Source organism: Sciurus vulgaris, assembly GCF_902686455.1.
Source record: "Sciurus vulgaris genome assembly, chromosome: 17".
Taxonomy (NCBI): domain Eukaryota; kingdom Metazoa; phylum Chordata; class Mammalia; order Rodentia; family Sciuridae; genus Sciurus; species Sciurus vulgaris.
Genome location: NC_136478.1, coordinates 71,236,117 through 71,262,247, shown reverse-complemented (window position 1 = coordinate 71,262,247; position 26,131 = coordinate 71,236,117). Strand labels below are relative to the sequence as shown.

Below are 26,131 nucleotides of genomic sequence, written 5' to 3'. Positions count from 1 at the left end.
TTTGATATTTAATTCATCATGGACATTGTCTGCATTCATTTTTAATTTTAAAAATACTGCATTTGAATATTACCTAGCTCGGCAGCTGAGATTTTTGGTGTTCTGCCTCCTCATCCTTCATTTACTGCTGGGATATGGAATATGTTCAGGATTTCGAAACATGTAACACAACTGTGGCAACTGGCCTCACCTGTGATGTTTTGGGAGAGATTTTAATGGACTCGTGAGGGCACGGGCATCGCTGGTCAGGGCCCTCAGCCCTTGAGGACTGGCCAAGCCCCGCAAGTAAGCCTTGGGACATAAGAGCTTGTACCTTATGCATTACTTTCCTTAAGAGTCTCTCTTGCCATATTTTAGAATATAAAATAGTCCAAGTCTCACAAACCCACTCCAAACAAGTCCCTCTCATCTTGGGATGAAGATGCTGTTGGGAGACTAAAATTTGATATGAATTTAGAAATTCTTGGACCTTAGAACACCTGGCCAATGAGGAGCAGAGGAAAGAAAGTTCAGAACTGGGACCCTGGTAATGAGGAGAGCTGGTCCAACCTCCCATCGCCTATGATACAAAGAATAATGGTCCTGGCCATGCAGTGAGCAATGTGCACGCTGGAGCCTTGGCTGGGTTCTTACTAGTCAGGTTGTCTCTGAGCTTGGACTTGCTATCCGCTGATATTCAACAGGAAACTCAGATTTAGAAAATTCCCTTGATTCCATGAGGAGCCAGAAGGAGTGGAGCAGAGGCCCTTCAGTGTATCAGTGGTCCACGGGGGAAGAAGCCCCCACAGGAGGGGAGGGGCCCAGGCTGCACTGCAGGGCTCCGCTTCTCCAGTCCCAAGCTGTCAGTCAGCCCTGCTCCTGCATCTGCTCACACAGCAAGTCCTCGGGAAGCTCCCTCGAGGTGGGGACGGCGGCACAGCCCTGGAGCTGGCCTGGACGTGATCGCTCGCCCACATGGGGATGGTGTCTACACAGCATCGTGCATGCTCAAACACTATCATAAGGAAAAGCCGGGAACCTTGGGGGACATGTGGCATCGTCTGGAGGATTCGGGACGCGCTCCTGGAGGAGACGATGCCCACTTAGGGCCCTGGAGAAGGGGCGTAGGCAGAAGCACTGTTTGCCCAGGGCCTGCATTCCACGGGCGACTGTGGCCTCAAAGACTCCGGAGCGCTTGGCAGGCATCCTCAACACTGGTGGGTAATTATGTTGAATGCATCCTGCAGAGGAGGGAAGCAAGGGAACGCCGGGAACACAGTGGTAAGGACCGCTCAGGGCATGCTTCTGAAGGAGGAGACAGGCTTTCAAAATGAGAGCAGCAGGCGCCACGCCTGGTTTGCAGCAAGACGGACCCGAAGATGCATCCCAGAGGATGGTGCCTGCCTCCTCCCCTCCTCCGGAGCAGCCACCTCCTTGATCCCGGTTCCCACGATGACCCTGTCTTCCAGGGTCCAAGGCAGAGCTCACAAGGCCTGATGCCGAGCAGCTGCCTTCAGGGCCACCGGGGGCACTGGCCACTTGGTCCTTCTTCCGGGGAGCTCTGCGTTCTCAGCCTCCTGCATTTGCAGCGAGCAGCCCTGCGGGTCCCCGGAGCCCTCCTCCTGCCCAGCCAGTCTTCAACCAGGATCCCCGCTAGAGCCACCAGCACCAGGGAGGCCAGGCCGATGCGAAGGAGATTCTGCGCCCTGGGGTCCCAGCGGGTGGGGTCTGCAGCGAGGAGAGCAGAGGGCTGTGGGGAGCGCACAGGACCCCCGGCCTCCTCCCTCCTCCAGGCATCTCCGAGAGCCACACCCCGCTGCTCCGTTACCTTTCTGGAATCCCGACCCTGTGGTCACCAGCTGGGGGTCCCAGTAGTCTGTTGGTGACATGGGAAGGGAAGGAGTGAGGCGGCCGGCCCCTATCCCACGCATGCGCCACCGTTCTGTAGGTTTCCCAGGTCCCCGCCCAGGCTCGGGTCCCCGGGGCCTGGTCTGGCAGGTGGCGCGGAGGAGTCAGAGACGGGCGCCCCAGGGCCAGTGCAGTCGGACTAACTGCGCTCTGTGGGCCGCTGCCCCGGGCCTGCTTCCCTTGTTACATCGACGTCCCCTTCTGGCGCACAGGCAGGCGCCACCTCCACCCCTCCTGCCCCTGGTGAGTCAGCTGCCGCGCCCCCACCTGGTTCCTCCCTAAGGTCCCTCCCAACCTGACCCCATCGCCGGTCCTGTGTCACGCTGGCCACCTGCCCGCCTGGAGCTGTGGCCCCGCTCTCCCTGGAGCCTTCTCCCTCCACGGACTTGGGACATCTCCCTCTACTCTTTGGGGCATTTTCTCAGACCCCTCCCTCTGTGAGCCACCAGCCCCCATCGCTTCCAACGGCTCTGCCGCTTGCACACCCTCATTCCCTCCGGGTTGTGATGAAGAATTCCTTTATTCATGCTGACTTCCCTGGTGGGCTGTCCCTGGGTCAGTGCCACGGAGGCAAGGTTGTTTATCCGGGTGACTGACACAGCAGTCCCGGACTCGCACTGTGTGCTCAGTGGACATCCTGACATGGTCGCCCTTTCAGAGTCACCGGGAAGCCTTCAACCTCCCCCTTTGCTCAGAAGTGCCCCTTACACACCTGGGGAAGCATCCAGCTCTGTGGGTACAAGGCTGCTGTTTCCCGTGTCTCCTGGAAAGGGAGAAAAAGAAAGGTTTGGGGTCTTCCCATCTCTGTGCCTCTGGTGTTCTTGTGAACGACCATCGGGTCACTGGTAAATGGATGTCCTGTTGACATTGCCCCATCCCTACCTGCAGTTCCCTAGGCTCCAGCAGACTGGGAGGTTGGGGTGTCCTCACCTCTGACCAGGAGTGTCACGGGGTCGCTGGGGCACGACCATGCGTGGTCATTGTAGGAGCCAAAGCATCTGTAGGTCCCCTGGTGAGCCGCGGTCACCGGGCCCACGGGGAACTCTGCCTGGGCTCTCCCGTGGCTGCGCTGTGTACGGCTGGGCCGTCCTTCTTTGAGCAGAAAGAAAGTGCTGGTTGCCATGTCTAGGTGGCAAAAGAAGGTCACGCTGTCCCCCAGGGCCACCTCAGGTCCTGGCTGAACCGAGAGGGTGGGCGTGTCGTACATTCCTGGGAGGAAAGGTGGCTGGTGGGTGGAGAGCGCGTGGCCTTGCTCCTCCACCTCCCGTCTCCCTATCCTTAAGGCCACAGGCCACTCTCTGGAACCTGTGCCAGATCGGTGCTGGCCATGGCCTCGTCCTACCTGTCTCTCCTTCAGGACGGAGGCTCCCAGTGCCCAGCTTCCAGGACCCTGGTCTGAATGCTCTGGCAAGGGCCCTGTGCCCGTGCCTCTCGGGGTCTAGGGGCGGATCAGCAGGCCAGCACCCCTGGAGCCTGTTGGCTGTGCCGGTGCCCCAGTTCCACCCTGGAGCCACCGTGTCCGAAGCCCAGGGGTGGGACACTCTTTGGTGTATTCAAAAAATACTATTTTTCCATTGCGGCCAGATGTTCCCAGCGTGACTCCCACCTGAGCCTTGGTGTACAGCTGGGAGCCACTGCGTCCTCAGCACCTGCCTCCAGTGCTCCTGTCCTCCTAGATGGGAGCTCCGCCCAGCTCAGCAGTGACTCCTCGGCCCCCTCCAGACTCTGGCACCACATCCTGCTCTCTGGGGATTCGCCTCTAGGCCCCACGATGGAGTCCTGCGGGACCCGTCCTGCTGGCACTGCCCATCTCACGCAGGAGTGCCCTCCAGTTCACCCATGGAGCAGGGGACGGATCTCCTTCCTTCAATGCTCCATTGTGGGATGGACCACACTTTGCTTGATGATTTATCCATCCACGGGCACGTGGGCCGTTTCCACCTGTTGGCTCCGTGACTAGACCGAGGCTACTGTGCACCCTGCACAAGCTGTTCCTGAAGCCCGCCGGGCCCACTGACCTTGCTGAAGTCGGAGGACCACCTCCTTCGGCTGAAGAGGGCTGCCCACCCCAAGGCTGGCTCCCCGCCCAGGACGGGTCAAACGTCCATCAACTGGGAGTCCGTGAGGCAGTGGGCAAAGGCTGCAGACCCTGCTCATGTTTTGGGGACACCCCCAGGGCCCTCCCAGGGCCGGAGCCTCCACGTGCTGGCGGATGGACTCCATCCCCGTTCAGCGCCTCTCCCAGTGCGCCTCCTTCACGAGGGCGTCCCAGGCGTTTTGATGACCCTCCTCAGTAAACCCCTGGGCACAGTGACCCACGGCAGAACCTGTTCCCTGGAGATCTCAACCTGAGACAAACCTGCTCAGGCGACAGACTGAGCACCCCCAACCTTCTGCCAAGTCGAGCAGCATCTGAGTGGGGCTTGGAGGAGCTTTGGGGTTAATGCACGATGATCCTCCCCAGGGTCCAGGCCAAGAATGTGACTCTACCGCTCGAGAATGGGTTACCTGTCACCACCAGGTCCAGGGGGTCGCTGGGCTCTGACCAGAGTTCCCCGCTCCGATAGAAGCAGCTGTATCGCCCTGCAGTGCTGGAGGTCATGATGGGGATGAGGAACTTGACTTTGTCTGCAGGTCCGGGAGGTTTTGGTCTCTCCTGGGCAGCAAGCCCTCCCTCAAAGTGCAGGCGATACTCGGCAGCCTCCCGGATCCCCCAGCACCACAGGGTCACCGGGCTTCCCTTTGGAACCAGGAAACTGGGCCTGGCCCAGATGACAGGTCTCGAGAGGACCTCTGGAAGGGGATCAGAGACTGTGGGTGCAGGCCAGCCTCCTGCCCCATCCCCACTTCCCGCCCACCCGCTGGCCTCAAGCCCTCCCAGCAAGATAGAGCCCGCCTCTCCCAGGTGTTCTCGGGTGGACAGCTGAACCCGAGGGTGACTCTGAGGCTTCGAAGGACGGACTCACCACCCTGGGTGCTGGTGCTCAGGCTCAGGTGCAGCCCTGGAATGAGGAAGTCTGAGCACCTGCCCTCCACCCCCTGCTCAGCCTCCCGTCCCCGGGACTCACCGAGGCACAGCAGAGCGGCCGGTGTCAGTGGCATGGTGTGGATCCTGCAGCTAAGGCTGAGCAGCGGGTGTGGACTGGGCTGGCAGTCCAGGGACCAGTGCAGGATGTGGTGGGCGTGGCCGGCCCCATTGCTGTGGGACTTTCACATGAAGTATCACCAGCACCTCACAGCTCTTCCTCCACCTGTGACCACAGGCCTGTGGAGTCCTCCTGGGCCCCATGACACTTCTGACCGCATGTGTGGTCTGACCAGGGCCACCCAGGATCCTGGGCCCAGCCTGGAACTCTTCTGGGTCCACCTCTGACAGTGTGAGTCTTGCCCGGGGAAGGCATGGGGCAGCTTGCAGAGCAAAGTCCTGGGAGGTGCTTGAACCCGAGGCTTTGACTGGGTGCCCTGTGTGCACATCTCGACAGAAGGTCAACACTGAAGAGCGTCAAGGATTTGTTACTCTCTTTGAACTAAATGCAGTTTCTTTCTAATGAAATATGTTGTATTTCTTACATGAGTTCATTTGACCTGTTATAAGACAGAAATTAAATATTGAAATCTTAAATATTTTAATATATTTTCACATCAAAAGGCCAAGGGTTTCTTTTAAGCTCTTTTTTCCCCAAAGGGTCTGAGCGGTTTTGGGACGCGTGCTGTCCCGGTGTGCCCGCCTCACATCCTGTGCAGAGACCTCCTCCAGCCTGTTCCCTTGGTTCTTGTTTTATTACCCTTCACTCAGTGCAGTTCGCCACTGTGCGCGGCTGCCCGCGGCCCTGGGATGGGGTTCCGGCCAGAGTGCCCAACGGTTCCAACCCCAGGTGGTGGGAAACCTCGTGCTCAGTGACAGGTTGCCAGCAGTGACCACCTGGGGAGAGGCGGGGACGGTCAGGGCTTCACACCTGGCCTGCAGCCCAGGGCGTCCTTGGTGCTCTCTGTGTGCAGAGGGAGCTACACCAGACCCAGAAGCCTGGCACTCCGGGGCCTCCCGGGGGTCCTGTGCTGCCCACGTGGGGGGTGAGGGGGGCTTCCACGTTGCCCACCTGAGCGTCCAGCGGCCCTGGGGACAGCAGTTGGTCTCAGTGTTCAGCTCCCTCTGTCCTCACCGAGGCAACATGAGACTGGCTCTGTTTTCTTTGGCAGACGGATGTGCTGATTCAAGAAGTGTGACCGTGGCGCTGCCCCTGCGGGCCTGGGAAGATGGCAGGGCTGAGATGTCACCCTCTGGTGACCCCCATCCCGGAGTTAACGGCAATGGTCAGTTAATGGCAGGGGAGGGGTCCTGCCTCTGCAGAAGAGCTGTGTGCCCTCACCCGCGAGGTCTGAGGGGCAGCGTGCACAGCCGGGGGAGAGCCTTGTTTCCGTCACCCACTGGGGTTGGTGGCTGGATGGCAGAGGAAGCCAGGCAGGGCTGCCGCTCAGGACCAGGCGTGGTCCATCTGCGGAGGTGGAGGGCCCTGGGGGCGAGGAGCAGTCCAGGGACTGGGGTCCTGTGCCACCTGGGCAGGGCTTCTTGCCCTCTGCACCAGGGACATCCCAGTGGATGGCCCCTGGGCTGCCCTGTTGGAGGGTGGCCAACAGCCCCAGCTCCTGATGCCCACTGCTCTCTGCACAGCAGACGCACCGTCCTCCCTTGGGCTCTGCAGTGCTGCCAGGGGCCCCCACAGCTGGGGCTGGACTCATGAGGTCTGGGATCCTGCGCTGCTTAGGAGTAAGTTTTCTATTTTCACGCTTTTATTTTTTATCGGTGCATTATACTTACAACAGAGGGACTCATTCACACCCGCAACTAACTACGTTTGCTCCTTTCAGCCCCGTATGGCCGCCGGCCCTCCCCCACCCTCCTCTACTCTACTGGTCTGCCTTCTTCCTCTCTAGCTCGCACGCAGGAGGGGAAGCCTTCTACCCTCGACCTTCCTTCTGAGCCTGGCGTATCTCACTGAGCATAAGTATTCTGGTGGAGCTTTGGGTCTTCTAGATACAGGATCATGTCATCAGCAGATGGTTTGGCTTCTTCCTTTTGTATTTGCGTCCCTTTAATCCGCTTCTCTTGCCTGGCCCTCTGGCTGGGGCGTCAGGGCCCGTGTTGCACAAGAGTTGTGGGAGTGGCCATCCCTGTGTGTTCCTGACTTTAGGGAAATGCTTCAGTTTTTCCCCGTTGAGTCTGGATTTCTCAGAGGTGGATTTTGCACCCAGACTTGGTGACACGAGTGAGCTTTCTCATCAGTTTTCAAGGTGGCCACTGGAGCGACTCCAGGCTTCCTTTCTCAGGAGGGAAGCCCTCCCCACGACTGGCTTCCCTCCAGTGCTTTTCCTCCACAGTCCGGGCGCTAGAGTGGTGTGGTCATGTGAACTGCATCTGTGTTCTCTGGAAGGTGCTGGAACCACAGCCCCAAGCCCTCAGAGGTGACAGGCTCTTGGGTGGCCACCCACTGACCGCCAGTTGCATCATCAATTTCATCAGAAAGTTTTTAACGTAGCTTTCGGTTCTGGGGTGATTTCCACTTTTGCTCCTTGAGAGAGATGTTTATTCACTTCTTTCTAATTGTGTGTCCCCTCTGGACACACAAGTGCCAGCGTGCTGTTGGAACACGGATCAGGCCTCTTCCAGGCTCAAACCTTTCTGATTGTAAGAGCTGCACACACCAGTGCCTCACAGATGGCCAACACAGAAACTGTGATGAGTTTAACACCCGTGGACGAACCCGGCTGTGGGCATCTTCACACCGGTTTCCTTGCTGGTTCATTTTCTACGATACCAATGCAGCCCTGGCCTCCTCAGGGTCCCGTCTTGAGGCATTTAAGATGGATTCTGTCACCCCGATTCCCTGCTCAGTTTAGGTTCTAGAAGTCCTGGGACCCCAAGCCCTCTTCCGTTCATACAGATCTGTCCTTCCCGGCACCTAACCCTGATGCCCGTCCACCCCTGGACACAACCTTCTCCCCACCCGCCGTAGCTCTCTGCACCAGCACATCCACCACGTACACGCCTTCCTGAAGGTTCACTCTGGTCTCCTTTCTAGCTGAGCTCTGATGTCACCTTGGGAACACTGCCATCTCCCGGGAGCTTCTCAGGTAGTCACTGCGTCCCTCTCCCTTCCTCCTATCAGAGAGTCTGGGAGTGTGGGGGTGAGATCGCCAGTTTCAGAGCACTGTGCTCCTGCTTTGTTCCCAACACAGCACTGAAGCCCATCAGTGACGTCAGAGCACACGTCTCCCTGTCCCAGGCAGCTTCGAGAGCTGGGGCCAGCCTGCTCCTCCCGTGCTTGGTCACAAACGAAAATAGAGCATTTCTACCAAATATATTTATGTTCGTCTTTTAAATGGAGATGACACAAAAAGCGTATTTCGAGCATCATAGACATGGGAGGAGGAACAAACACAGGGCCATTTTTGCACTCCACCATGCTCCTCATCCAGGACCTCCTCTGGCTGGCCATGGGATGCCCAGGTTTGTCCCCACTGGCCCCTGCCCCTGTCATCAAAGCCTGGCACCTCCTGTATATCTGCCTGCCAGCTCTTCTGGTGATTCTTCCTCCTCCCCTGCTCAGGAGTTCCCTGGTGCAGACCTTGGTGCAGCAGGACCCTGGCAGAGGAAAGCTGGCTCCAGCAGCAGGCAGAGACCTGGGCAGAGAGCTGCCTCCGGGCTGCCTGTGCTCACCAGACTGTAAAGACACTTCCTGCCCATCAAGCCCCGCTCTGAGCAGCTTCTGGTCATGACATTGAATCCTCATGGTAATCCAGTGAGGTTGGCCACATTATTTTGCCACTTTGCAAATAAGGAAACTGAGGCTCCCAAACTTAAGCACATGTGGAGGTTTATCCAGCTAATGCAAGGCATTTGGGGGGACCTCCTGGGGAAGTGCCTCCAGACGTGGAGCATCTTTCTGGATGCCCAGCATCAAGACCGGCAGTACGCGCCCCTCCCCTCTGAGCTCATCTCTGGTTCTTACTGAGTCTTCTGTGTCTACCTAGTCCTGCTCCAGGTTCTGCCTCTGACCACACCTGACCCTAGAGCTGTCCAGATGCAGGCTGTAGGACATGGAGGGGATGGATTTCATGTCATGAGCCAACCACTTCAATCACAAGTGATACCAGAGATGGTTTTGGTGATGTAATTTATTTTCTGTTCATTTCTGCCATTTATTTTATTAGTGCATTATGATCTCACATAGTAGTGGGCTTCGTTGTGACACATTTGTACGTGCACACAGCATAATTTGGTCCATTTCATTCCCTAGGCCTCCCCTGCCCCCTGTCCCTTCTACTCTGCTGTTTTAGTTTAGAGGTGAGGTGTCCCCCAAAAAGAGATGATGCAAGAAGGTTTAGAGGAGGGTGATTGGCAGCTGCGGCTGATGTTAGGGCTTTCCCACCTGCTGTGCGTCCCTGCTGTCAGAGCTCCAGGCACCCCTGGTCTCCCTCTTTCTCCGTAGACCACAAAGTACTTTTAACAATTGTGAAATATGCAGAAAAATACAGAAAATATACATAAGATTTTCCATCTCATCACTTTTAAAATTTGTTTGTTTTTAAACAGATACATTAAGAAAATGAAAGTTGTAGGTACTTCTGGGGTAACGTGCATTGTGCAAGGTCCAGATCAGGTTAAAGGTAAATGTCTCCTCAAAGTGTTGCCCTTTCTTTACGGCAGAAACCCCCGAAGCCCTTTCTCCCTGCTGCTGAAGTGCAGTGTCCACCACACTGACCGCAGGCCAGCGGTGCCCAGCGTCTTCACGGTTATGAAGCAGACGCCCAGGAGCTCTCCCTCCTGCAAATGAAGCTCTGTGCCCCAAAAGGCTGGGCACCATGAACCGAAGGCTGGGCGCCGTGGCACACGCCTGTAATCCCAGAGGATCAGGAGGCTGAGGAGGAGGATGGTGAGTTCAAGGCCAGCCTCAGCAACTTAGCCAGGCCCTGAGCAACTTTATTTAGAGACCCTGTCTCTAAATAAAAAATAAAAAGGGCTGGGGATGTGACTCAGAGCTTAAGTACCCTTGGGTTCAATCCCTGGAATAATAATAATAATAATAATAATAATAATAATAATAACAACCACCGAGTTTCATTCCCTGCTAGAGGGTTGTGATTTTTAGTCCTGCATTTATTTACTTGATTCATAGATGACTGCAAACAGACCCTCAAGACAGAATGGGGAGCTGACCCACGTTTTCAGCATGCGTACTGGTTACTTATACAGTGTGGACACATTTAAAAAATATGGAAAGAAGGAATAAGAGGAAATACGAAAGATACAAAAATCAGAAGCCAGACAAAGATGGAAATTAAATGTTCAGAAAAGGAGAGAGAAATGCAGCAGACCTCCTCACTAGGCACTGTCCGGACACCCTGCCCGCCCGCGCCTCTTGGTTCCCTGCATGTGGCTCCGGGTTCACCTGTGGCCACTGGTGGTTGGCCGGAAGGTCCCTTCTCCCCCACGCTCCTGGGTGCTCCAGGTGGGGCCCGCTAGGTGCTGCTGGCCATCCTCGGGTGACGCCCTGCGGCTCTGCCAGTTCTCGCCCAGCACGGCCAGGAGGGCCAGGAGGACCAGCCCCGCCAGGCCCATCCGGATCCAGTTTCCCGTTGTGTAGTCTTGGCTGCTGGGGTCTGGAGAGTCATAGCAAGAGATGAGGATGGCGTCGCATTCGGCCCACCCCACGCCCCAGCTGGGCACCGCAGGCCGCCCTCAGGCGTGGAGTCTGCAGCCACCGGGCACAGCTTCCCTGTCCTCCCCTTGCCCGGCGTTGCCTGGGGGTCTCGTTATTTCTGCAGCACCTCCCTGTGCTGCACCCCACCCCTGCCTCACCCCCGGCCTTCTGCGCTGTGGGTTCCAGGGTGGGGTGGGGAGACTCTACCTCCTCCCGTGTGCGTGTGAGCGCCAGTCCCTGCTCTCTGCCTCTCCCTCCTTTCTTCTTGCCCTATGTGGAGGCAGGAGCTGTGTTTCTCTGGGAGACATCACTCTAATGTGCCCTTGCAGCGCTCAGAAACCCGGGAGCCCCCTCCGCCTGCAACCCAGAGATCTGTTCCCAGTGGACGAGAGAGCCAGTTGCAAAATGCAAGCCATTTAGAGAAGATCATGCAGAAAAGAATCCTTTTTACACGGGGTAAGGCGTGGTTTCTAAAGTGAGGACCAGTGACTATTCACTCTAAAGGAAAAGATTCATAAATTCAACCAAACTGAAGTTTTAACGTTTAAATCCATCAGAAGAAACCCTGGGAAGAGACAGAAAAACCAACTGTGGGTCCAACTGACGATGAAACAGAGTTATCTTTGAACCAGTGGTCAAGGTAGGAGTCGGAAGACTGGACAGCGAGGGTCAGCGTCTCCCAGAGCAAGGCGGTTCCAGCAGCAAACCAAGCACTGCGCATGGCCAGTGAAGCCCACCCAGCACGTGCAGAGAAAAGGGCTTGGTGACCGTGAGGGTCTCGATGGCTGACGGCGGAGGAAGGAAGGACGAACACAAAGGGAGGAGATTTGGCTGGAAGAGGTGGCATCGGGTGGCAGGTCAATGCCCTTTTGCCAACCGATTTGATTTACAGGAGTTGTTAAAAAAAATTAAAAACAACAACAACAAACCAACAACAACACCTTGCTTCTATTTCTTACTCTGTTGAATGTGCCCTGAAGTCATTTCTCCCTTCTTCGTGGTTTCTTCTGATGGGCATAGATTCTTGGATTCGATCTCGGGGCCTGGGAACGCGATCTTGTTTTAGAAGCCGTCCCCTGCGCCTGCATTGCCCTGGCCCTCTTCTGAGGTCTCTCGCTGGGGAATTTTGCATTTTGCAGTTGGCTCTCTGACCCCTTGCACAGAGCTTTGCCCTTGATTTTGTTTCGCTCCTCCTACTGGATGCCCACTGCGCTGTTAGCTGGAAAGACTCTCCCAGTGGAAGGTTCTCAGCCTGCGGGACCCCTCTGCGCGGGGGCCGTGAGACGTGGGTGTGGTCACCCTGCTCAGCCACGTGCATGGACCTCATCCTCTCCCTCCAGGCAGAGTGACAGGAAACCAGGCTCTTGAAACAGTCTGCGAGTCCTTCCCTGAGCCTCGGATGCCTCATTCTGGAGTGAAGGTCACGTATGCACATCCAGCTAACCCTAGCCTGTGACAATGAGACGTGCGGAAGTCTAGGTGCTGGCCCGTGTCTGAGTGCTGGCCTTGCCTTCCCCAATAGACCACGTTTTCAAATCTGGGGGACTCCAGAAGGACGCCAGGGACACGTGGGGGGCAAAGGGGAAGCGCGCCTCCCCTCAGGCCCCGGTGGACCGAGTCTTTACTGCCTAGTCTGCCTTCTGGGTGCTCCTCTTCTCTGGGGAGCAGCCCTGGGGGAGGCAGGGCTGTCTGGGATAGACCTACCTGCGATGACGAGCTCCAGAGCGTCACTGGGAGCTGACCACACATAGGGGCTGCTGCTGTGCCAACCATAGCACCTGTACTCCCCTGCGAAGCTGGGGTTCACAGGACCCAGGGTGAAGTTGCCTTGGCTCTCCGTGTGTTGGTGCTGCGAGGATGAAGCTACTCCCTCCTTAGCCAGTGAAAAGCTGTCAAATGGGATGTGTGGTGAGCCACACCAGAGGGAGACGTAGCTTCCCAGCGCCAACACTGGGCTCTTATCCGTAGAGAGGACGGGCTTTTCGTACAAGCCTGAAACACAAGAGGCGAGCTGTGAGCAAGAGGTTTTTCTTTTAAAAAAATTATGTATTCTTTTTCTTTTTAATGGCACCAGAGATTAGACCCAGGGGAGCTTACCACTGAGCCACATCCCCAGCCCTTTTTATTTATTTATTTTTATTTTGATACAGGATCTTGCTAAGTTGCTGAGGGCCTGGTCAAGTTGCTGAGGCTGGCCTTGAACTTGTGATCCTCCTGCCTCAGCCTCCCCAGTTACTGAGATTTCAGGCATGCATGATTGCACTCAGCTATATTCATTTTCTGAACTGATAAAAACATTGTATGGGGGGCTGGGGTTGGGCTCAGTGGTAGAGCACTCACCTTGCGCATGTGAGGCACTGGGTTCGATCTTCAGCACATTAAAAAAATACAAATAAAGGTATTGTGTCCATCTACAACTAAATAAAATATTTTTTAAAAGTATGTATTTGTCAGGTGTGTGACACACATGTTAATACATGCACACACTGTGGGATGGCTAGCCTGAGCAACTCACACCTTACCATAGGTACCTAAGTACTTAGTTTTTTTGACAGTACAATGCATTTATGCATTTTGATAAATCATACATAAATGGAGTAATCTCTCATTTTTCTGATCATACATATTGCAGGATGACATTGGTCATGAGTCACACATGTACATGAGGTAATAATGTCTGTTTCACTCTACTATCATTCCTACCCCATACCCCTTCCCCTGCCTTCACTCCCCTCTACCTGATATAAAGTAACTCTATTCTCCCCTAGGCACGCCCCCCCCCCCCCCCATTGTGACTTTTTGCAGGGAGAGCTCTTGTAAGCCCAGCAATTTTCAAACACATGATACATTGTTATTAACTGCAGCAGATCCTGGTGGTGCATTGTTCTCTGAAGCTTTTTACTCCTATGTGGTGTGAGTTGGTGTCCTGGATGGGTGTCTGGTGACTGCACTGTGCTATTTCCTGGGTGGTGCACTGTGTGAGGTTCACAGAGGAGCTGCGGTACTCTCTCTCAGCGCCTGGCTGGGCCTACTTAATACCCTTCCTCCAGGTTCATCCACCTGGATGGGGGGAAGGACAGGATTCCCTCCTCGTTTGTCAACTGGGTCCCTGTGTGTGCCCCTTTCCTCCAGGACGCATCCCTGGATGGACGCCTGGACTGATTCCCTGCCCAGCTGCCCAGGAGTGCTGATATCTAAGTCTCTCTTTACCGTCTGTCTCCGCCCTGTGCGTCTGTGCAGGAGAAGGGGAGATGTCCTGGGGCCAGGAGCCGGGGCCACACTGTGCTGCCGACAGGTCTGGGCAAACAAGCAGGCATGGGGCAGACGCCATCCCTGAGAGATAAGCTCGAGTCTCTGAACGAGAAAGTGGGGGCGTCCACATCTGGGGCCATGTCAGGGCCACAGGACCCTCTGTGCTGTGGAGAGCAGCCATCTAAAGCACGGTCTGTCTGACTCTCCTGGCTGCGTCTGCGCTCGGAGCTGCCGAGCGAGGGTGTGGGTCAGGATGCCCCTGTGGTTATGGTGACGCTAGCCCGGGGGTCTCTGTGCAGAGGCGCACAGCTGACTGGGTTTTGGCCTTGAGGTCAGCACCAGCTCCCAGGAACAGAGGGTTCTGAGCCTAACAAGACCACCAGTGTCCGGCCAGCCCTGCGTCCTTCAGATCGCCTGCTCTGCCGAAACCTTCCCACCATTAGCCTTCTGATGACGAAACCTGCACAGTGGCCTCCTCCCCGTCCTCTGCCGTCTCCTGGGTTAAGGAGGCCGGCTGCTGAGAGCAGAGATGGGAGACCTCACGCTGTGCAGTGGTGGTCCAGACCACCAGAGTCCCAGCACCCATCTGAAGCAGGGGCGGGCTGCAATGGGGGCCGAGTCCCCACCCCATGACCCTTGGCCCGGCATAGCCCCCAGATGAGCATCAGACCCCGGGCGGGGAAGTCCTGGGAAGCGCTGGGTCAGTGCTGCTCAACCCGGGGGAAGACGCCGCCTAGAGGAGCTGCGGAGAGTGGCAGCCTGCGGCCAGAGCGGGCAGGCCCCAGGCGAGCCGGCGCGGGCCGGGAGGGAGGCAGGCCACACAGCCATGGCCGAGCCACGAGCCAGCAGCCCTCGGTAAGAAAGGCACCGCAGGGACACAGCCGGGGATGCGGCGGAGCGGGGAGCGGGATGCAAATCTCTAAATACAGGCTGTTAAAAGTAAGGAGAAACCCAGCGCGGCTGGAGCCCCGACGGCTCACCTGTCACCACCAGCTCCAGCGCTGGGCTCTGCTCTGACCAGCGGAGCTGCTTCCGGTACTGGCAGCCGTAGGGCCCCGCGGAGCTGGCGTCCAGGCCGGCGAGGAGGAACTCGGCCTCCTCCTGGATCCCGAGCCTCCGCTTCACCACCCGGTGCGTGGCGTTCCCCAGGAACAGCAGCAGGTACAGGAAGGCCCCAGGCGTTCCTCGGCAGCGCAGCCTCACGCTGCCGTTCCAGGGCACCACGGGGCCGGGCTCCGCGGCTACCACGGGGATGGGGAAGTCCCCTGGAGAACAGGAGCCAGTCAGAGCCTGCTGTGAGACGCCTCGTCCCTTCTCTCTGGGGGACACGGCCAATCCAAGAGGGAGGACCCGAAAGCATTCCCTGTCTAAAATCTCTTTTTTGGCATGGTTCATACATGAAATAGACATGAAATAAAATTTGCCATTTTAAACACTGATTCAAGGGTATTAATGACATTTGCTGTGCTGTGTGACCATCACCACTCTCTGTTCACAGCATTTTTATTACCCCAAACAGAAACCCTGGATTTTTTTTTTTTTTTTTTTTTTTTTTTTTTTTTTTTTTTTTGTAGTACTGGGGTTTGAACCCAGGGCTTTGCATGTACTAGGCAAGCACTGCACCACAGAGCTCCATCCCCAGCTCTTTTTAATCTTAATTTTATTTCCCAGACCTTTTTTATTTTATTTTTATTTTAAGACAGGATCTTGCTAAATTGAGGCTGTCCTCAAATTTGTGATCCTCCTGCCTCACCCTCCCAAGTAACTGGGACTTATAAGTGTGCATGGCTGTGCCAGACTAAACCCTTTAACCCTGAAGTTGTAACTTGCCACTCTGTTAACCTCCCAGCCTCTGTTAACCTCTAATCTACTTGCTGTCTCTAAAACTTGACTCCTCTAGGTACCTCATACATGCAGACTCATTCATTGTCTGTCTTTTTGCTCATTTCTTAGCATAGTCTCTTCAAGGTTCAGCCATGTTGAAGCACAGGTGGGAACCTTGTTCCTTTTCACAGCTGAGTAATATTCCATTGTGTGTATAAACCATCATCTGCCGGTGGACACCTGGCTTGTTTCCACCTCTGGGCTCTTGTGTGAGCTGCTGCTGTGAGTATGTGTACAAATGCCTGTCTGAGTCCTTGCCTTCGATTCCCATGTTCATCCGCGTGGTGGTAGAAAGGAGGAATCACTGGTAATTTTTGGAACTAAATTCCTTCCTTTTCAGGTGCTTATTTTTTATTGAGGTGAATTTCACATAATGCAGAATCAACCCTTTCAAACTTCAGTGGATTTAGCACACTCCCTGTGCTGCGCAGCCACGTCTGTATCCATTCCCGCCCTCTGAGGGCAGCCCCGCCCACTCAGCTGTCACCGATCTGCCAGGGACGGTGCTGGCGGCCTGTGCTTCCTGGTGCCTCAGACGCCAATCCTGCACTGCGCTCTACAGCAGGCGCTGACTCTCAGGGTAACAGCGACAACTGCTGAGACTCGGACTCAAGAGGGGACCGGCTGGCGGCGGAGCCCGAACACCCACTCAGCCCCGCGCTCTGCTCTGCACTGGGGGCATCCGGTACAGAGGATGGCGTTTCCATGGAAACCAGCCGCCAGGAGCAGGCTTTGAGGCCGAACGTGCTGCGGTGCTGGGTTCCCATGAGCCTCCTGGCTTTGGCCCCTCCGTGCTGACCGCTCTGGACTGGGGACTTTGGTCTTGGAGACGCCTGTTCTCAGCTCTCCCCTGCTGACTGGCAGCGTGGCTGGCAGCGTGCCCACCTGCTGCTCCGTGCGGGGGGGGGGGGAGGGGGTGCCCTTTCCGCAGGGATGGCCGTCCAGTGGCCGCGGAAGGCGCCCACCACACTCAGAAGCTCCAGAGGATCCTTTATCACTTGCCACCAAAATATCCCTCGTTCGTCATTCCAGAATAAGTGGAGGAGTTTCCAGGTCGGCCCAGATGTGTCTGGGCATGCATCTCCTGACCTGGCCAGCGGCTTGCGGTGGGGCATGGTTTCACTTCCGGGGACAGCCAGCGGTGTCTGGAGAGGTTTCGGCGTCACAGCGGGGTGGTCGGCACCACTGGCACAGAGTGGTAGAGGCCCGGAGCTTGCTGAGCCCCCACACCCCCGAGTCAAGGCCATCCGCCCCAACACCCCTGGTGCGGAGGCTGAGGCCCCGGTGGGAGCAGGGCTTGGGTGCCTTGAAGGAACACAAGGACGCACAGTCCAGGAGGCAAAAACTGCACCCGTGCCTGAGCTTCCCTCACAGGGGTCGTGACAGAGTGGACAGGGGAACCGTGGTCCACAGAGGCCGGGGAATCGTGGTCAGGGGCTGGGCGGGGTCAGAGGAGGCGGTGGGCGCCCGTTCCAGGCTCCCAGGCAGGGACGGCCTGGCTCACAGCCCAGTGGTCCTAAGACCAGCCTGTGGGAGGGGCTCGGGGTCTCCCAGCCCGGAGGAGCAGGGCCGGCCACTCAGCACGGTGCAGGCGCACGCGGAGCGGCCTGGCCACGAAGAGCGCCCGCGCGGTGCGCCGAGGGTGCTGGAGGCGCCGCATCGCCCACCGCCCAGCGTGACCCGCAGGCATGGCGCGTTGCGCTGGAGCGCCACTCCGGCCCGCTCACGCACACCACTGAGACAGTGAGGGCAAGACCCGCTCGGGTGTAACCGCGCACTCACACCGGGGACCCGTGGGGAGGAGAGGACACAGCCGCACCGCTGCGGCTGCGAACCAGCCCAGCCACCTCGAGGTCGGCAGGGAGGCTGCTCAGAGGACCGGGGTGGACCCGCCGCATGGCCCCGCTGGACCACGCCTTGGTGTTGGTCCTGAAGGATTGAAGTCCTTCGGCAGGGACGCGGACACGCCCTTACGGCAGCGCCATCTCCACAGCCACACTAGGAAGCAGCCTAGGTGCCCATCGGCGGGGGACTGGAGGAAGAAAAGGGGTTCTGTACGCACAGTGGAGATTACTCAGCCATAAAGAAGAGCGAAATGACGCATTTGCAGGAATGGATGGCACCCGAGAGCATGGTGTTGAGTGGAATCAGACTCAGAATGTGTTCTCTCCTGTGTGGAAGCTGGAGAGGGAAGAGGGAAGGAAAGGTGGGTGGGGGCAGTGGTCTCAGGAAAAGAGGGGAGATCTGAGAGCAAAGGAGCAGGGAGGGAGGGGCCGTGGCCCCCCATGCCATCACCTCCTGTGCCAGCTCCCCACCGCCAGCGACCAGTGAGAATGTGAGGGGAAGAGAACTGGGGTGTGAGGTGCACCTGGGGGTCAGCTGCGGGCATGTGGGGATCGTCCAGGCACGTGGCAGCTCAGGAGGCGCGAGGAGGGAGCGGCCACGGAGGGGAAAAGCCCAGGGTCGATCAAGTGCAACAAACCAATGAGGAACCACACTGAGGTCGTGTGGGTGAAGCCCAGAGCCAGGAGGGACAGTGCAGGGTGCCAGGAAGGGAGGACCAGCCAGGTGGGCAGTGCTGAGGCACCCAGGGAGGTGGGCGTCCCAAGACCGACTCCTGAAGAGTTTTAATAGGGAAATAAACAGAGTTGTAATTTAAACACACAAATATCCCAGCTACAGCCCTTAGAAAGAGCTGGAAGAGAGAGGACGTGGATGGACGTGGGGTTCACATCTGTGAGGCCAAGGCAGCAACTGGGGGCAGAGAATATACAATGGTTCCTTAGTACCACATAGTGCACACCTCAGTACTACTCAGTGCTTATCTTAGTACAGCTCAGAGCTGACCTTAGTCCCACTGTTTAGCACTGTAGTAGGATATGGAGAAGGGGCAGTAGGATTGGCCTCCCTTTGAATGCGTAAATGGACTCTGGAGAATCGGGTTGTCAAACAAACAGAATCAACTCCAGGAAGGATGTTGAGCAAAGACGAGTCCTGACTTCCTCATCCGTGCAGTTGGGAACGTTCAGTAAAACCCAGGCCTCGTGGGACACACAGCTCAAGGGACCGACACCAGTGCTGGAGGGCTTGGGCACGACCAGGCGAGGAGGGACGTGTGCAGGGGAAACGCAGGGGTGGCTGGGGCAGGGCTCCGGCAGAGGCCGGGTGGGAGCAGGCTTTGGACGCCTCCCCACTCCTCCTTCCCGAGCCGCCAGAGGCTCGCTTACCTTCCTGCGCCTGGATCCTCTGGCCCAGGCAGAGCACTGAAAGAGAGAGCCAGAAGCAGAGTTAGCCCCGACTCCTGCCTCCAGCCTCCTGCCCAGGCCTCCCTCAGGGTGCTCGGAGGGAACGTGTCCATCCGGGAGCACGGTTTTCCTGCACGGTGGCCACCTCCCCAGGACTACCCTTCAGTCTCGGCCCCTCCTGCATCTGACGTGGCTCCCTCCCGTTAGGGCTGGTTTGGACCTGGCTGAGGCGGTCACAGCTTCTTGTGCAGACCACCTTCCGGGAGGGGATCAGGTCCAGCCACTGACCCTGCTGAGCCCTCGTGCTGGGGGAGACCCGGCCACTGTGGAGGCTGGCCTCCCTGCCTCTCACCCACAGCCATTGGGGGACTCACCCAGACAGAGGAGGGAGCACTCCCTGGGGACCATGGTGCCGAAGGCCTCCTGCTGGTGCACAAGGCAGGCAGCCAGCACTGGTGGGAGCCAGGCCTCAGGAAGAGTGAGGCCAGGACCTACTAGAGACCTTCTGCTTCGCCTGCTCCCCAGGAAAGAGGAAGCTTCTTGGTTCTGGGCCGAGCTGGGCGGGGTCCAAGAGGAGACCTGGAGGACGAGGGAGTGTTTCCCCAAACCACTGTCCAGTGGTGTCCAGACCCTCTTCACATCAGATCCCAGTGCCCATGGACGGGCCTGGGGCAGGTGAGGGGCACCAAGCAGGTGCGTGTCCGTCCTCCTGTGGGATCCCTTGGGCTGGATCCGGCACTCAGTCTGCATACACCTGGAATTGTCTCGATGCCAGAATGTAGAGAAATTTTCTCTGGAGCTATTTTTATCTTTAAAGAAAGAACTTCCCATTTTTATTTTGTTTTATTTATTTTGTGTTACCAGAGATTGAACCCAGAGGCGCTTACCCACTGCGCCACCTCCCCAGCCCTTTTAAAAATATTTTATTTTGAGACAGGGTCTTGTTAAGCTGCTTAGGGCCTCGCTAAGTTACAGAGGCTGGCTTTGAACTCTCAATCCTCCTGCCTCAGCCTCCCGAGCCCTAGGATGACAGGCAGGTGCCACGGCATCCAGCTTATTTTATTTTTTGCTCACAAACTTTTGGCCATACGTGATTCTTCCAGTGGGAAGTGGACCCTGCAAAACAGGCTTGCTCCTGGCTAGTCTGCTTTCACCGTGAGGGGCCCTCCCTCCTACCAGCCAGCATCAAGTACTTCGGAGTCCTTCGTCCTGTCTGCCAGGAGGCAAGGTGGCCCCAGTTGGCTTGTGTCTTTTTTCACTATTTCATTTGCATTTGACTCCTGTCACCCAGAAATCGGGGAACGCTGACTGCGTGAAAGTCACCACACCCAGCACCCTTCCCTGCGGTTTACACTTCACTCATTCCGTGTCCTCATGTGAGCAGGGGCTGTTGGAGGGGACAGGGGAGGTACTGTGCTCTTACCTGGGTGTTTGAAATGTGTGGAGCAGCCCTGGTGTGGTGTCTGTACACACGGGAGTTCTACTCAGCCCTGAAGAAGGAGGAAATGATGGCATTTGCTGGTAAGTGGAGAGCATGATGCTGAGTGAAGTGAGCCAGACTCAGAAAGTCATGGGTCATACGTGGGAGAGACTGGGGTGGGAGAGAAGGAAGAGGAATTAAAAAAGGGATCTCACAAAAGTAGAGGAGAGATCAGTGGAGAGAGGAAGGGGATCCAGGTGGAGGGAGGAGGGCCTGGGGCCCTAGGCGGGGGCTGATTAGGTCACGTCCTGGGCATGTGCAGACGGGCATCAGGAACCGGCTCCTGCTTGTGGTCACAGCACGCCCACTCAGGCCAAGCTGGGGACAGTGGAGGACCCGTGGGCTCCGGAGGTCAGCTGGTCAGCCGTGGTCCCGACTGCTGAAGCGCCGTGTGGCTTTCCGGAGGGAACACACTTGCCCCACGCTGCTCACCAGCAGAGGCTGCCGAGTTGGCCAACCTGACCCCGGAGGAGGCCACTGCTTCCTCCTTTGGAACAGGGATGTGCGCTGGCCTGGCATCTCCTCGTCCTGCTCTGCTCTCCCTTCTGGGCTGCTCTGGCCCATGGTCCCAGCAGAGTGTGTCCTCCAAGTCCAGAGGACTGAGGCGGGGCCTCAGGTGCAGGCCGGCTTGGGGTGGATGGAAAGCTCCGGCCTCTCGGGGGCGCCGGGCTCTAGCACGGGCAGCAGGCCCCGCCCAGACCACACGGCAGGGGCCTGCGGGCCAGGAGCTCCCTGCCACCACTGGCCAGCTTGTCCACGGTGTCCTGAAAGCAGCCCGCACTGCAAGTGAGTGCAGGCGTCTGTGTTCCAATAAAACTTTATCAACAGAAATGGGCGGCAGGAGGGCGCTGGCCCCAGGGGAGGGACTGTGATCGTTATAATTGCAGCATTATATTTATAACATTAAACGATGATGCATGATTGTCAGGCTGTATAGTACATAATATCGTACGTGATAATATGACATTATCATATGATCGTCAGCGTCATGTTATGATAATTGTACGATATATGACTTTTAGCACTGTCACTGTTACGTTAACACGTGAACAGCGAAGTCACCTCAGCTCGCATTCCGTGTGACTACATATGGCCATGGCATCCTGCCGTCGTAAGGAAGCCAGGGATACGCTGACCACCGCGGGGCTTTGGTTCTTCCTAGCGCCCCCTGGTGCCCGTCGTCACCTGCGGACCCCAGGAGGCGGGCCTCATGGAGACCCCTCCCGCGGGCGCCTCCCACTTGACGAGATCCTGGCCTCGCTTGCGCTGAGACGGCCAGCGGGGCTGAGCTGGCCGCCGCCCCTCAGCCGTCAGGTGAGCCACCCTGCGAGCGAGCCTGGCTTCCGCCTGCTGGGTCTCTCCCACGCTCCCTGTCGCAGAGCCACCCCTGCTGTCCGCGGCTGCCAGGAGGGGAGGACACTGCGGGCGTCAGAGCTGGTCTGTGAGCTGAGGGAGCGAGGGCTGCCTGGGCGGCTCCTGCCGGAACACTGTCCTCCTGGAGCTGCCCCGCAGGAGGGGCTCTCTGTCTAGGGCAGACTCCGCAGCAGGCACCGGACCAGCCAGGAGGGAGGGCAGGGGTGGTGGTCAAGAGCACAGGAGAGCCGCCCAGAGAGCAGGGCCACAGGGCTGCCCTCAGAAGGGGAGGGCGTGAGGACGCCCCCAGGGGCAGCAGCTGCACCAGGCTGTCCCCCGGGAAGTGCTGGCCAGGGCTTCAGGCTGCAGGGAAGGGTGTCGGTGGCCACGGGAAGGGTGAGGACACAGGAGCAGACCCCTGCAGGGGCCTGGGTGGCCGTGAGTCACTCGCATCTGCAGCAGAGGTGACACACCCCCTAAGGTACATGAAATACAAAAGCCACACGGCCACCTGGAACTCAAAATGGGGGGTGGGGTTGAACAGGGTAGAAGTAGAGGGGTGTCTTCTTCTGCAATTAATGTTGAGTTGCCATCAACTGAAAATAACCCATTAAAAGGCTTTGAAAAATATCCTTTGTTGCCCGGCACAGTGGCGTATGCTTATAATCCCAGCCACTTGGGAGGCGGAGGCAGGAGGATGTGAGTTCAAAGCCAGCCTCAGCAACTTAGTGAGGCCCTAAGCAACTCAGCGAGACCCTGCATCTAAATAAAATGTAGAAAAGGGCTGGGGACGTGGCTCAGTGGTTAGTGCCCCGGGTTAAACCCTGGTACCAATAAATACATAAAAATAAAAATTAAATATTCTTCGTGGTGATCACAAAACAGAGAAGTACCTGAGAGGACGTGAAAATCTCCCGAGGCCGCTGAGGCACCGGCAGCCGATTTAGAAACTCATGAGGTGACCAGCCGGCGTCAAAATGCTCTGGACCTCCTGGGGCCAAGGTCCAGGGTCCCCGCCTCTCCCGACAGGATGAGGATGCACACTCTGCAGGGCTGCCCTCGGGGACACACTGGTTCCTGTCTGGCCCTCAGAGCCTCCAGCTCTGCTGCCTCCCTGCACAGGTGACTCCACCTGCCCAGACAGCTGCTCGGGGCCAGGGAGGGTAGCATGGCTGGGAAGGCCTCTTCGACAGGACGGGAACAGGTGTCCAGGCCCCGTGCTCCTGTCACAAGTGACTCTCCCACGGGCTCCCCTCAGCCCAAGCCCTGTGCCCCAACCCTCCTGCTAAGGGCCGCCCTTCTGTGGGGTGGAGAGTCTGGGGACAGACTCGCCCATGTGTGCCCAGATCCCCTGGACCAGGAGGAACCCTGGAAGGAAAGAGTCAGGGTGGAAGGCGCATCTCCTTACAAACCTTTCCCTGTCCTTCCTGCCCTACCTGTGCCGATAGCTGGGCAGTCATGGCCTGGCTGGTGAAGGCCAGCTTGGCCTCAAGGCCCTGCGGGTGGAAGAGGGCTCTGTGCTGTGGACAGCAGGACACCCTCATGCTCTCTCCCTCCTCCAGCAGACACCAGGATGCACCAGGCTGAGGAGGGCGGGTCACATGCCACTGCCTCTGCTGGCCCAGCAGGAGTGCCAGGCTACCGTGAGGGTACAGCTGACCACAACCACCGGGCTCACATGCCCATCTCTTTCCACCTGGCCTGCAACAGGGGCGGGGCCTCACTGGAAGGGAGAGGTTTCCTGGAGTCCCCTGGTGGAGAGCTGCCCCCCCCCACACCTTCGCCACGGCTGGACGTGGCCACCACTTGGTCCCAGTCCCCGTTACCCATGTGATTGCATTCTGGACTTGCGTTAAATGCTTTCGGTGCATTTTGATGTTTTAATCTGAGGTTTTGTTCTTCCCCAGGTACAGAATGCACCATGACACGTACTATATGCTATTACTATGACAACCATCTCGCGTCCATCAGAAAGTGCTGACCCAGAGCTGGTTATGATTATTTAATTTCCCAGGTGATTATATATTTATTTAAAATCACTGAATTCCACTTTATTGTCAAAAAAACAAAACACGTAAATTCTACTTAACCAAAATTTATTTATGACCCAAGAATCCAAAGTCATTATCCTCATCCTCTTTCTCTCTCTTTCTCTGTCTCTCCTCTCTCCTTTCTCTCTCCTTTTCTTTGCTTTTAAAGATTGTATGTTAGTATACAGAGACCCCTTAACATAAAGCTCTAAGAAGCCAACTTGCCAACAGCAGTTAGGAATGTCAGGGAAGAATCCCTGGAGCTTTCAAGAAAGAAAAAAGAAACCAGGACGTCGTGACACCCAAGTACCCAGACCCGCACGTGTTCTGTGCGATTTCAAAGGTGTTTTAATCAGTCCGCTAACGAAGGCGTGGCGTTCATCCTTCTGAGCACGCCCCCAGGCCGGCGGGCCGGCTGCAGCCAGGGCAGTGCCCTCTGCACTGTGTTTGCAGGAAGGCCTGTGCGGCCTCCGTCTCCGTGCTCCCGGGAGGCCGCTGATGACACTCCGTCCTCTTCACTTTCCGGGGTGCAGAGCTGCCGCAGACACTCCTGTAGCTGTCCCTGGCTCACGGTGCCATCCTTCTTGTGCCGTTGCTGCTCTAGAGACAACATCAACCTGCAGCCTCACAGGACACTGGGATGCTCCCTAGTCCTGGCACCAGATGAGACCCTGACAGCCGTGGGCAAGAGATCTGCTCTCCTCTCTCCACCCTCCTCCGGGCTTGGCCTTGCTGTTCACTTCCTCTTGGCGAGCCCAAACTGCTGCCTGCTCCTATCACACTGTCCTTAAATCAGGATGTCCCCGTGGGTGATTGACATGGGAAACCCTGCATGGTGATTGACAGGGGAAGCCCTGTGTGCTGATTGACATGGGAAGCCCTGCATGGTGATTGACAGGGGAAGCCTGTGTGGTGATAGGTGAAGCCCTGCATGGTGATTGACAGGTGAAGCCCTGCATGACGATTGACAGGTGAAGCCCTGAGTGGTGATTGACAGGTGAAGCCCTGCATGGTGATTGACAGGTGAAGCCCTGTGTGCTGATTGACATGGGAAGCCCTACATGGTGATTGACAGGGGAAGCCTGCGTGGTGATAGGTGAAGCCCTGCATGGTGATTGACAGGTGAAGCCCTGCATGGTGATTGACAGGTGAAGCCCTGCGTGCTGATTGACAGGTGAAGCCCTGCATGACGATTGACAGGTGAAGCCCTGCATGACGATTGACAGGTGAAGCCCTGCATGGTGATTAACATGGGAAGCCCTGTGTGCTGATTGACAGGTGAAGCCCTGCATGGTGATTGACAGGTGAAGCTGTGTGTGCTGATTGACAAGTGAAGCCCTGCATGGTGATTGACAGGTGAAGCCCTGCGTGGTGATTGACAGGTGAAGCCCTGCATGGTGATTGACAGGTGAAGCCCTGCATGGTGATTGACATGGGAAGCCCTGTGTGCTGATTGACATGGGAAGCCCTGCATGGTGATTGACAGGTGAAGCCCTGCATGGCGATTGACAGGTGAAGCCCTGCGTGGTGATTGACAGGTGAAACCCTGCATGGTGGTTGACAGGTGAAGCCCTGCATGGTGATTGACATGGGAAGCCCTGTGTGCTGATTGATATGGGAAGCCCTGCATGGTGATTGACAGGTGAAGCCCTGCATGGCGATTGACAGGTGAAGCCCTGCGTGGTGATTGACAGGTGAAACCCTGCATGGTGGTTGACAGGTGAAGCCCTGCATGGTGATTGACATGGGAAGCCCTGTGTGCTGATTGACATGGGAAGCCCTGCATGGTGATTGACAGGTGAAGCCCTGCATGCTGATTGACAGGTGAAGCCCTGCATGGTGATTGACATGGGAAGCCCTGTGTGCTGATTGACATGGGAAGCCCTGCATGTTAAGGTGAGCAGCTGGGGAGTTTGACAGAAGCTTCTCTCAGGGAATTATCAGTTCGGCTGTGCCAGACACGCATGGCCCGAGGAGGTTCGGGCTGCTCTTCCTCGCAGGATCATTGTTGCTTGGTGGCAAGAGTGCTTCCCACAAGCTCTGCCCATCAAGCGTTAATGTTAGTTGAGGTGGAGTCTTGCTAGTTCTCTGGGCTGGTTCCAGCTGGTGGGCTCAGGTGCCCGCCCGGCCTCCCGAGTGGCTGAGACCACAGGGGGAGCCCCACAGCCAGCTGAAGACTCCAGGCGTTAGGATGGTGCTGCCACCCAGAGGCTCTGTGCTGCCCGGCGGCTCTCTGGGACGCTCCGCTGGCACAGCTGCAACTGCCCCTGGGATGGGCCTCTGCACGCCCCGCCTGGCCTC

General features: G+C 57.1%; 2 protein-coding genes across 2 annotated transcripts; both read right to left on the bottom strand.

Moving 5' to 3' along the window:
• Positions 1 to 1,411: 1,411 nt before the first annotated feature.
• On the bottom strand, positions 1,412 to 5,357 carry NCR1 (natural cytotoxicity triggering receptor 1). The gene is made up of 7 exons (XM_079118238.1): positions 4,956 to 5,357; positions 4,854 to 4,889; positions 4,396 to 4,680; positions 2,818 to 3,096; positions 2,600 to 2,650; positions 1,808 to 1,855; positions 1,412 to 1,707 (listed from the first exon to the last, which is right to left on the bottom strand). The coding sequence occupies exons 1-7, from the start codon at positions 4,987 to 4,989 to the stop codon at positions 1,493 to 1,495; spliced, it is 948 nt and encodes a 315-aa protein (XP_078974364.1). The 5' UTR covers positions 4,990 to 5,357; the 3' UTR covers positions 1,412 to 1,492.
• A 4,614-nt stretch (positions 5,358 to 9,971) lies between these two features.
• Positions 9,972 to 20,418, bottom strand: FCAR (Fc alpha receptor; the record flags this gene model as incomplete). Its single annotated transcript, XM_079118276.1, has 4 exons — positions 9,972 to 10,545; positions 12,291 to 12,578; positions 14,819 to 15,103; positions 20,391 to 20,418. Coding segments are annotated over 4 exons (816 nt in total), but the record flags the coding sequence as incomplete, so codon positions are not given.
• Between the last annotated feature and the right edge of the window lie 5,713 nt (positions 20,419 to 26,131).

Coding starts and splice junctions, on each gene's coding strand:
- NCR1 (XM_079118238.1), bottom strand. CDS start 4,989: ATGCCACTGACACCGGCCGCTCTGCTGTGCCTCG. Junction 4,890..4,955: donor GGCCGCTCTGCTGTGCCTCG/GTGAGTCCCGGG, acceptor TCCTCATTCCAG/GGCTGCACCTGAGCCTGAGC. Junction 1,708..1,807: donor AGGGTCGGGATTCCAGAAAG/GTAACGGAGCAG, acceptor TCCTCGCTGCAG/ACCCCACCCGCTGGGACCCC.